Here is a 12,404-nt window from a genome sequence, read left to right as displayed (position 1 = left end):
ACTTTCTCTATGGCCCTTTTGCACAGAAGGCTTGCTATTTCTGAACGAAGCATGCACGCTGCTTCCGTGTTCACAGTGGTTTCGAGCCAGCTCTGAAGCGAGGAGGGCGGCGATCGAACTGTAGCAAATAGCCCTGTTGTATTGTGCTTAACACCCACTTGGATATCCCTGGAATAGCTTCCCACGCTTTGAAGCGTAAAGCTAGAGGGTGAATGGCCAATTCGCTCTGATTGCCGCACACAGAGCTGAACAAAATGTGTGGCGCGTTTAGTGTGTTCATGCATGATTGCTCGCAGACAGCATGAACAGGCTGTTTTGTGAGTGACTTCCGATTGGAATGAATGGGGAAAGAGTCACATCTGTTACGTGATGCGTAAGCATAGTCATGGGCACGGGACTTACACACAGAGGAATGTTTGCTGGCCGTGTAACAGAGCGGGCAGAGAATGGTAGCGCATGCGTATTCGTGGGCGCATTTATTGACTCTAGCGCTCGAGCGGTTCAGTAATCGCTTTATGTGAGCGTGCTCTGGTGGGGACACAAGACATGTAGTGCTTGTGTGCAGAAGTGAACACTGGATTGTGGGCACATTTTCTACACATAGGGCTGGTGCGTGTGACAGAGCGGCCAGAGAATGGGCGCGCGCACGCATTTGTGGAGCCTTCATTGACTCTGGCGCTTCGAGCGGTTCAGTAACCGCTTTATGAGAGCGTGCTCTGATGCTCTGGGCATGGGATGTGTTATGCTTGTGTGTAGGGCGAACACTGGGTTGTGGGCACATTTTCTACACATAAGACATGTTTGCTCTTTACAAGATTTATTTGGGTCGCCGTGAAACGCCGTTTGAGTGCAGGCAAGCGGGCAGTGTCATCGGCTTGTTGGCTGCTAAATTCACCACTGTAGTAGCCTGAGAGAAGGGGACTGACAGGGGGGCAAAGCTTTGACGGTGGTCCGGCCGTGGCGGGACTGAGCCGTCGTTTGTTCAACAAAGTTAGGAAGACTTCGGTTGCTATGGTTTCAGCGTTACCTTAAATCGAGGCCCGCGGGGGGGCGGCGGTCTGCGGCGGCTGTCTGAGCGCGATCGAGGGCGGCCGCCCTGTCGACGCTGAGAAGTCTGAGATTGTTGAGCTGGGCGCTGTTAAGAGGCTCGTGCAGAGGAGCTAGCGCGACGAGGCAGAAAGAGATTCATGGCTTGTGTGGCTTTTTGGACCTCTGAAAACCGGTCAATGATACCACTCACCGCGGAGCCGAAGAGACCGGATGGAGAGAGCGGTGCGTTGAGCGCTCTGCTTCTCCCATGTCGGCTAGCGTTAACCACAGATGTCTCTCGGTCACAGTCAGCGTGGCCATGCACTTCCCTATAGCTTGGGCTGCAGCTTTGGTAGCGCGGAGGGCGAGGTCCGTAGCACTCCGTATGTCTGCAACCGCCTCTGGATGCCTACTTTCCTCATCCCACTCCCGCAGAAGGTCCACTTGGAGGATCTGTAGGACGGCCATAGAGTGCAGAGCAGATGCAGCTTGGCCGGCGGCGGAATAGGCGGCCAACACAGGCGGAAGTTGTTCTGCAGGCCTTAGGCGGGAGCACTGGTTTAGACCGCCATCTCGCGGAGGGCGGGCAAAGGTGTGCTGCTACCGCATCCTCGACCGGAGGGATAGAAGCGTAGCCCTTCTCAGTGACGCCGTCCACCGAAGCAAGAGAGGTGGAGACGTGGGATCGGACCCTGGCCGAGAAAGCGCGTTCCATGATTTGGAAAGCTCGGCGTGGAGTTCCGGCAGGAAAGGAGCGGCCCGGTAGCGGGTGCTGCTGGCGGCGGCTCTGTAGAAAGCAGCCGTCAAGTCTGTTGGGTGCCTGCTCAAGGGGCGGTGACCACTCGAGCCCGAGACAGTCGACGGCCTGTGTGAGGAGGCATGTTAGTTCCCCTTCGACTCCGGCGCGGGTCCTGCTGGATTCCTGGGCCGAGGAGGAGGCGTGTGAGCCTTACCACTCCTCGCTGTCCGAAGCCATGATGGAACAGCCCTTATCCTCCGCTTCTTCGTCCGAGATGGCAGCAGAGCAGCCGCTGTATGCAATATGATGAAGGCGATGCTCGAGGGATGGGCTCCGGCGAGGCAATCGCTTCTACCATTGTTTCCGGCAGCCTTTGAGAGCGGCGCTTTTTTCTGCGCGGCTGAACGGAAGGCGGCGCGGCGGCTCAAGGTCTGCAGCTGCCGGCTTCAATATCTCAGAAAAGATGAATCTTTCCCGTAGCGTAAGCTAGCTTACGCAATACGAGAGAACCTCTCGTAAGAGAATCTTGATTATGCTTTGTTCATTAAATGTCATAAGATTACTTTGTTTAAATGTTATCAAAATTGTAAAACTTTGTTTATTTACAGATTTAAATTTGATTTTGAAACCCAGATTTGCCCCGACTGTACCGTGTTACTGAATGATTTCCATATTAATGTACTTAACGTGGGATTTACGTGTTACACCATGTCCAAAAAATCATGGTTATAACATAGTACTTTTTTGTAGGTGGAGATTTATTTGAATCTTGTACCTTGTTGATATGTAAAACTAAACATTAATTAATGAGTCTGTGAATCTATTTGTATTCTGTCGCAGGTGAACAGTACCTATATGAATGTGAGTGTGACCAATGTTAGCTCAGATGGGACGATCTACTGTCAGGTGCCCTCCAGAGGTCTGGCTAAACTCAATGAAATTCTAGAGATGGCTGAAAACTATTTCCATTCCCAGGTACTACAGTGGTATAATCTCTGCATGTGTAGCCTCATGCTGCTAGACGTTTCTTTAGAGCAGGATTGGAGGCCGAAATGGACAGATTGGAATTATGGTTTTAATCAGATTACATGGTGTCAAGTACAGTACATAATCCCTAGTAAACAATGACCTGCTGGCATAGATTGTGTTCAAGAGTGCTTAAGATAGCAACAAACATGTATTTAAGGTGTTTAAAATAGGTATTAATTGTTTATCCTTTAAGTAATAGTAATACAGGTCTGAAGCATAAGTGCAAAAAGTCCATTTTATGATATGTTTGGTCCTGTTAGAAGGCAGACAGAATCTGTTGACAAATCTTTCCCTTATGAAAGGTCACATCAGAGTTGCTGGTGTCCCGGCCATTCTGTGGTAAAAGCTGTTTGGCTCGTTATAAAGGCAAATGGTCTCGTGTGGAGGTGAGTCTGCTCTGCCAATGGCAGAGTGAATAAAAGAAGAATCGTTTGGTGCATTTATTTGAACAAGATCTATTCAGTGCAATTGGGAGTGATGTTTGCCCTCAGAGGAGAAGATGTATTTCCATATACCCAAAGGACTACTTTGAGCAGCATTTGAAACCATCATTTATGTATTCATTTGTTTCTGCATTTGCATTTTATAGAATTGGTCCTTTAGTCCCCATTTCAGGAATAAATTCAAATTCTCCCTTATTTAAAAATACAATTATAAGTGGAGCTTACAAAGGCAAACATACAGTAATTAGGACTATTGCTCATACTTTGGGTTAAGTATTTGAACAAACCCCTAATCCTATGTAACCCATAAAAAACAGGCATAACATTTACTGACTGAGGAACCATACTATCACAACCTAACCCTAACATAACCCTAACTCATAAACCCTACCAACCACCTAGCAATACCCTAGCAACTATTCAGAACATCTTAGCAACTGCATACTGTAGCAATGTCCTGGAAACCACCTAGAACACTCTAGCACAGGGGTCGGCGATCTATGGCATGTGTGCCAGCATTGGCACGTGGAGAGGTAATCACTGGCATTCCAGCAAATAGCAAGAGAGCAGTAGACAACGAGTGTCGGCACAGCCATTGACCAGGAAATAAAAAATGGCACTCCACTTCAAAAAGGTTGCTGACCCCTGCTCTAGCGTCATAGCAGTGAGTTTTGTTTGGGCAAACCAAAGTTATACTTATTTTAGAAATTACTGTTGAACTACTGAAATATTCAGTCCTGTGGGTAATAACTATGTCCACTTTTGTCAAAGATAACAAACATGCATGGCAGCCGTGTGTTGGACATCTTGTTTGTGGATGTGGGTGTCCAAGCATCGGTCGAGGTCATCGAGTTGAGAGAGATCCCACCGCCTTTGCTGCGTGACTTCATATCTACCCCACCCCAGGTCAGACAGCCAATGACTGCAAAAAAATATTAATGTGTCTAGCAGTAAATAGTCTGGCGAAAGGATAAGTGAAATATTTCTCATTGTTTATGAGAATATTTGTCTTTATGTGTATTTTGCCAGTGAGTAACTGTATAATTAAGAAATATTAAAGCCCAAAGTATGAACGCTTACAGCCTAATTTTTCTAACCGCGCATACTCTGTAAGCGCCTAGAATTATTTTCACTAATTTGTGGGTCCACAAGGTGGCAACACTCACAGCCGTTACTGTCATGAAGAAGCGCTAGAAGAAGACGTAATCGCCGCTAAACAACATGAGATTAATGTAGAATATCAACAGTGGATGTGCACGTCAAGAGCGCTTGTGTGAGGTCATGAGATACCTGCATTTTATCTCCAGTCTGAAGGAATATAAAGACATATTTATCGGTCTTAACTCTTGAAGATAAATAGTCCAGTATCTCAGTAGCAGTTGTAGCGTGCATGCGCACCACCTGTGCATATGCACACAGTCAAATGAAGTATACTTTGAAAGGCTAGCTAAACTGTATTACATTTTGAGCTTAAGTCTTAGATGTAAAATATGAACAGCCTCTTTCCCTCTATTTCTCACTGTGCAGGTGCTGAAGTGTTGTTTGGCAGATCTGCCTGTGAGTGTCGACTCATGGACTCCTGATGCAGTACAGTGGCTGAGAGACGCGGTTCTCCACTGCAATGACTGCAGCTTAAAGGCCGGTTTGATGCTGCACTGTGTTTTCAGATCAACATTAGTGGCATTTACACTTCCTCTTATTTATTTATGATACGAGAATAAAACTAAAACAAATTTCAGAAATGACAAGCAGTTTCATATAGAACAACCTCCATGTAAACTTGGTGCAAATGTATCCTTAAGAGAGCAGAATGAAGCTTATTTGAAGATTGTGTGTAATGTGATTAACCTACACTAAAAACCCTATTAAGTTGACTTTACTCAATTGGTTGAATAAACTCGTTCCCTCAATTGAATTGAGTAATGGCGTCTCCAAAACTTGTGTTATTAGGTACACTTAAATAGTTAAGTTCATTCTATATGATCACTAAGTTAAGTTAAAGTAACTAGTTGTAAGTAGACTCAACTCACATTTGCTGTTTAAATGTTGTTGTTTCTACTTAATAATTTTAATTGAATGGACTCAAATTTTGGTCATACAATAACACATCTTATATAAAGATATAACATTCCCGGTCAATCATTAAATAAACTTTTCTCCACAGAAATGCATAGAAGAGTACTAAGATTCAAGCACAATGCATTGTGGGTATTCACCAAAGTCTCAGATTTGTTCTCAATAATTTAAGTAAACTCTTAAAATCTTAAGTCTATGGATTTTTAAGAAAAATAAGAACATAGATATTTGATTTATGAGTCCAAAACTTGACATTTCAAGTAATGTTTGATTAAGACTACTTAATTTTTCCAGTAATGACAACATTAGGGTTTACAGTGTAGATGTTATAAAATGTTCTGGGAGAAGCTTGAGAGGAGATTTTGTTTGAAAGAGAAAATAAATTGAACCTCCTGAGGTGATTATGAAACTGCTCAACCAAATTACAAAAACATCAATAAAAGTTAGATTCCATGCTAGTTAAATAGCACACCAAAAATCAAATGTGATCATATAAAGCACGTTTTTTCGTAACGTTTTGAAGCACAAGTAGCGTATGAGCCAGGAACCATTACTGAATATAGGATAATCCATTTTTATTCTAGATCACCAAGGTGAATGAGACCAAAGGCCTTGCTCATGTCTACTTCTTCACCAGCAAGAACTTCCACGACAAAAGCTGCAGCTTGAACCAACAGCTGGCCAACTCTGATCGGTGGAACCGCCAAAAGGATACTTTCTTAAGCAGCCGTGGACCTTCAAAATCCTTGACAATCCCTGCTACCATCCCAACCTCTAGCCACAGCACTGATGGAGGAGACAGAGCTCCACACACACCCAAGAGGATGTCATCTTCATCTGGAAGCCAGAGCACACCCCCAGGCTCTCCACCTGAACACCTGGCTCTTCCGCCACTGCTGGAGTTGCCTCAAGTAGGCCAGAATATGGACGTATTTGTTTCAGTTGCATGCCATCCTGGGCACTTTGTGCTACAGCCATGGAAAGATATGAACAAATTGGTGGATTTGATGGGGGAGATGATTCTTTATTATAATAAGACTGAGGAAAAACCATTTAAAGTGGAGAAGAACCATGTCTGTGCTGCCAAGGTGGAAAATAAGTAAGTGTTTTCATAATGTCAAGGTGGATTATAAAGATAAAGTCTGGTGCATAACTTTTTCTGGCCAAGAACTCGCGACTTACTGGAATGGTTATCTGACTTGAATAATTGGCTTCCCACAGTGCTACCACAATATTTGACTGTCATGCAACAAAGTGGTAGCTTAATCAAATACCACAGGTGGAAGTTTTTCCAATTTGCCATTGGGACACATGCAAGAATATAATAATAATAATAATAAATTTTATTTAACAGCGCCTTTCTAAACACTCAAGGTCGCTTTACAGATAATAAAACAGGAACAAGGAACATGAAAGTATAAACAAACAATGATTAAATTATTAAAAAAAAGGACAAGAACAGTGCATTTACAAATAAGCAAGCTGGAACAGGTAGGTTTTGAGTCTGGTTTTAAACAGGGGGAGAGAGTCGATACTGCGGAGTTCAGGTGGGAGTGAGTTCCAGAGCTGGGGAGCAGAGCTGCTAAAGGCTCTGCTCCCCATAGTGACAAGTCGAGCAGGGGGTACAGAGAGGTGAATAGAGGAGGAGGATCTGAGGGAGCGGGAGGAGGTGGCGATGTGAAGGAGAGCAGATAGATATGGAGGAGCAAGGTTATGGATAGCTTTGAAAGTATGCAGAAGGATTTTAAATTGTATTCTGAATTGAACCGGGAGCCAATGGAGCTGCTGAAGGACAGGGGTTATATGATGAAAAGAGGGGTTCTGGTGATGACACGAGCTGCTGAGTTCTGGAGAAGTTGAAGTTTATGAAGAGATTTCTGGGGAGACCAAAAAGAAGGGAGTTGCAGTAATCAAGGCGGGAGGTGATGAGGCTGTGGATAAGGATGGAGGCAGTGTGAGTGGTAAGTGAGGGTCGGAGGCGGTTAATGTTGCGTGAGGTGGAAGTATGCAGACCGGCTAACATTATTTATGTGTGACTGAAATGATAGGGATGAATCGAGGATTACGCCCAGACTCTTGACCTGAGGGGAGGGGTAGACCAAGGAATTATCAATGGGTAGTGTGAAACTATTGATTTTGGAAATGGTGGATTTGGTGGCTACGAGGAGGAGTTCAGATTTATCACTGTTAAGTTTAAGGAAGTTTGAAGTGAACCAGTCTTTAATTTCCAATAAGCAGTTGGTAAGGGACGGGGAGCGAGGAAGTGGGTTTGCTGGATACATAGAGCTGTGTGTCATCAGCGTAACAATGAAAATGAATGTTGAATTTTCGGAAAATGTTGCCAAGGGGCAGTAGGTAGGTGATGAAAAGGAGGGGCCAAGAACTGAACCTTGAGGGACACCAGTAGTGACAGGGGAAGGGTGAGATGTGAAAGATTTTAGTTGAATAAACTGAGTGCGGTCGGAGAGATATGAGCGGAACCAATCAAGAGGGGTGTGCTGAGATGCCAAGAGAGGATAGTCTATTCAGGAGAATAGAGTGAGAAATGGTATCAAAGGCCGCACTAAGATCAAGTAGGATCAGGATGGAGATGAGTCCGAATCAGCAGCTATGAGTAGATCATTGGTGATTTTTATTAGGGCAGTTTCGGTACTATGGGAGGGCGAAAACCAGACTGGAAAGGTTCAGTAAAGACTGTTGAGGGTAAGGAAGGCGTGGAGTTGTGCAGACACTATTTTTTCAAGTATTTTAGAAATAAATGGAAGATTTGAGATGGGACGAAGATTATTGTAGTTAGTGGGATCTAATCCAGGTTTTTTAGAATCGGTGAGACAGATGCAGTTTTGAAAAGTGAGGGGACAATACCAGAGGAAAGAGATGAATGAATAATGGAAGTTATGAAGGGGAGGAGGGAAGTGAGACAGGTTTTGACCAGGGCTGTGGGGAGGGGTCAAGAGAACAGGTTGTAGACTTTGATTTACGGATAAGATCAGAAATTTCAGAGGAGGAGGGCAGTAGAAAGCAGCAAAATGAGTCAGCTATTTGGGAGGGGCAAAGGGGAGGGGTAGGCAAGGGGTTGAATGTAATTGCTGGTGAATAGAGGCGATTTTTTATTAAAAAAGATAATTAATGAATTACAAGTCTCACTTGAGTACATGTGAGAAGGTAAGGAATCAGGGGGGTTAAAAATGTTATGCATGATTCAGAAGAGAGACCTGGAGTTACCTTCATTGGAGCAGATGAGATCAGAGTAGTAGTTTGACTTAGTTACAGCTATTGAGTTTGAGTATTGAAGAAGATGAGTTTTGTGCATTTCTTTATGAATGGAAAGACCGGTATAAGGGGTCTATTCCAAAACGTAGTGCGCTGCCTCGCTGTCTCCTGGCTATATAGGCAGCTGTTTTCTATGACAACATCCTAACTGAAAGTGAGCTTCAAAGGAGACTGATTTGGAACACTCTTTATACACCTCCACGCTTCATTCATATAATGCTCTTTACATGCTGCGTCACAGGAGACTCAACTCGCAACTGATTTCAATACAGGTGATCCAAGCGGAACAACACAATTCTCTAATGAGCATAAATATGCATAGCACACACACATTTCGGGTAAAATAGTCTGTTTTCTATCATATTAATCTACACGAGTTTTATGTTTATAGTATTCTAGTTTTGATGACCCTCCAGGTAAAAGTTTTTTGGCCTTATAGGGGGTAGTTCACCCTAATGCTATCGCAGATGTGTATGATTTTATTCTGCAGAACACAAACAATGATTTTTAGAAGAAAGACTTTGGAGCTTCAAACTTCTGGTCACCATTCACTTGCATTGTGAGGACCTACAGAGCTTAAATATTTTCTAAAAACCATCATTTGTGTTCAGCAGAACAGAAAAAAAGTCAAACACATCTGGGATGGCATAACTGTTATGGGGTTGGGACCCCCCCTCAATTCAAACACTGAGTCTAAGTATATTTATAATCCAAATTTATCTTGCTTTGTCCGCCATATTGGATTTATTTTTCCAACGTGCTTATTACAGTGCATTCTCGAATCGCCTACGAAGCTATCGAAGGATAGTTACGTGATGATACCGTAGAATTTGGCCAAGACTAGATATCTTATGAGGCAGCATATTACCTACCTTTTGGAACAGTCACGTCGGGAGCTCGCCTATGATGTCTCCGGAGGCAGCTCACTAGGTTTTGGAAGAGACCCCTTGTTTACTTACTGCTAATTGCCTCAAACAGAACTAGTAAACATGTTGTGTAAGTGGCCAGCCAATGAGATTAGAACTAGCAGATTTCACCAGCTCTTTGAGTCTGGGACAGATAGATCCTTGATGTGGTACTCAAAGGAATAGTTCAGCCAAAAATGAAAATTCTGCCATCGTGGAACACAAAAGTTGTTAGTGAATGTTAGAATGTTAGTGCAGTCACCATATAATTGCATCTTTTTTCCATACAGTTAAAGTCAATGGTGACTGAGGCTAGCATTATGCCTAACATCTCTGGTTGGTTTCCTCGTAAGGTAAAAATCCATGCAGGTTTGAAACTATTTAAGGGGCAGACAGAATTTACATTTTTGGGTGAACTATCCCTTTAGCAGTCTCTATGCAACAGATGATAGACATTAAATATCAATGAATTTACATTGCATAGACATATTTAATAGCAATTAAAATTACTTTATCTAAATGTATGCAACAGGGTTAGGTTTTTTGTCCTGAGGAACATCTTAAGGTTGTGGGTTTTGTATGTTTTGCCAACATATGACCATTCATTATCGGTCTCATTTTCCAGTTGGTACCGTGTTCTGGTGAAGGGAGTCTTGGCCAATGGTATGGTGTCAGTGTTTCAGCTGGACTATGGTAAACTTGACCTGGTGAGCTGCAACCAACTCAGGCCCCTCATCCCGGAGTTCTGCCAACACCCGTTCCAGGCCATCACTGCTCAGCTGGCTGGTACACTTCATTTTCTGTTAGAAAGGGTCTTTTATTTATTCAAAAGAGTGGTTAATTAGCTCTAAAATCCATAAGAGACACTGTAATTTCTATATTCCCATGCGATTTGGAAACACTCATGTTAAAACAAAGCAATTATCATAGTCAACCATTTAAAACCTTTATAATGACTAACAGAATGAAGGCTTAAAAACAAGAACTGATATATAGTATATACTCCTAATAATGTGCAACAAGCAGTGTTGGGTAAGTTACTTAAGAGTTATCAACTACAATTGACTAACTACTTCTGTACAATTATAATCATATTACTTCTATTGATTACTTAAAGGTAATCACATTGCACTTTACTTTTAAGTTACTTATTAAAGCACTTGTTGCCATTTTTTTCTGCTCAACAAATTCAAAATGTTGTCTATTTTCTCATTGTTCTTTGTCGCACACTCTTCAGCTATCAGAGAAACAGACATACATATGAACATAATTCATATTTTAATTATTACACATACATTTGTTTTGATATTTGTAACCCAAGAAATGTACTTAAAAGTAATTACTTTCATTGAACGTCAGTAACTGTAATCAGATTACAAGAATTTAAAATATAATGCTTTACACACATTTTTGTGCTTAAAAGTAGTTAGATAACAGTATTTAATTACATTGAAATCCAGTTATACCCAACACTAGCAGCAAGGACAAACAAGTGGACATCTAGGGAAATATGAGGAGCTGTAGGGAATCTGTACTCTCATGTGTTAAGTCATAGTTGTCAAGTTATATTGCAGAACTGTGAATCATTTATGGTTTCTGTGAAAATGATGGAAAGCTATACATGCTATGATTTTTATTTTTGTGTTGTTTTATTTACCAATGTATAAAAATTAAAACCGGTTCATTTAGAGCTGATCTGATCGCAAGTTCAAATCCAAGGCATGCTGAGTGACTCCAGCCAGATCTCCTAAGCAACCAGATTGGCCCGGTTGCTAGGGAGGGTAGAGTCACATGGGGTAACCTCCTTGTGGTTGCTATAATGTGTGATTCTCACTCTCAGTGGGGCGTGTGATGAGTTGTGCGTGGATGCCGCAGAGAAAAAAAAGCGTGAATCCTCCACGCGCACTATGTCTCTGCGGTAATGCGCTCAATAAGTCACGTGATAAGATAAGCTAACATTCTGGTTTCCTTTTGATGTTTTACAGAAGAAAGATCAGTTCTCTTGAGCATCTGAGTTTGGAACAACATGAGAGTGAGAAAATGATGACAGAATTTACATTTCTAAAGTGAAACAAACACTTCGTCTATGCAATATTTAATCTAAACTTGAAAAGAAAAACCTTGAGGTGGTGCCTATTGGTAATAACAAATCTATTGGTAGAACTGACAGAAGGAAATACAGACAAGCGAACACGGTTATCGGCATGGCCGATATATCGGTCTATCTCTAATTATGAATATTATAAAACAATCCAACAAAAAAAGGCATTTCTGATCTTCCCAGGTTTAAAGCCTAGGCAGTGGTCTGAAGAGGCATCCAATGTGTTCAGGAATCATGTTGAGAAGAAGCCTCTGGTGGCCCAGCTAGAGTCAGTGCAGGAGGCATCACAGCCCTGGGATCGCAAGGTTGTTATCTACCTGGTGGACACTTCACAAGAGGAAAGAGACATTTGGCTGCATAACATCATGGCTGAATTCACAGATGAGCTCACCAATGCAGCATAGATGTTGAGGGGTGATCATAAGTTCTATCTTTGGATGTTATAGATTTATTTATTTTTTGCCAAATGTGACTTGGATGCAGATCTGCATAAGCAAATGTGAATCACAGAGTTTCAACTTTTATCCAAAATTATTGCAAATTATAGTAACTTTTTTCTGAACGCCTCTGTGGGCTATTGCCTTTGACAATATATCTTCTTTGCTTTTTTCTCTTAATGCAATAAAGGCAAGATTTTATCTTACAGTGGCAAGAAAAAGTATGTGAACCCTTTGGAATAAGATTGGTCATAAAATGTGAAGTCACAAGTATACAAACACAATGTGCTTAAGCTAACAACATACAAACAATTATAATCTTTTATGTGTTTATTGAACACATCCCATTAAACATTCACATTGCTGTGGAAA

The 12,404-nt window shown here is 42.2% G+C and overlaps 1 protein-coding gene across 1 annotated transcript in view; it reads left to right on the top strand.

Moving 5' to 3' along the window:
* The window catches only part of LOC127658761 (tudor domain-containing protein 7B-like), a 37,205-nt gene extending 25,192 nt beyond the window's left edge, over positions 1 to 12,013 (top strand). The window contains exons 11-17 of the mRNA XM_052148253.1: positions 2,609 to 2,743; positions 3,100 to 3,183; positions 4,012 to 4,146; positions 4,768 to 4,878; positions 5,901 to 6,415; positions 10,120 to 10,280; positions 11,779 to 12,013. Coding sequence (XP_052004213.1) covers positions 2,609 to 2,743; positions 3,100 to 3,183; positions 4,012 to 4,146; positions 4,768 to 4,878; positions 5,901 to 6,415; positions 10,120 to 10,280; positions 11,779 to 11,999 — 1,362 coding nt within the window. The 3' untranslated portion in view covers positions 12,000 to 12,013. The remainder of the gene's footprint in view (positions 1 to 2,608; positions 2,744 to 3,099; positions 3,184 to 4,011; positions 4,147 to 4,767; positions 4,879 to 5,900; positions 6,416 to 10,119; positions 10,281 to 11,778) is intronic.
* The last annotated feature ends 391 nt before the right edge of the window (positions 12,014 to 12,404 follow it).

This window comes from Xyrauchen texanus, chromosome 2 (genome assembly GCF_025860055.1).
Source record: "Xyrauchen texanus isolate HMW12.3.18 chromosome 2, RBS_HiC_50CHRs, whole genome shotgun sequence".
NCBI classification, from domain to species: Eukaryota; Metazoa; Chordata; class Actinopteri; order Cypriniformes; family Catostomidae; genus Xyrauchen; species Xyrauchen texanus.
This window is presented reverse-complemented; position numbering and strand designations above follow the sequence as displayed.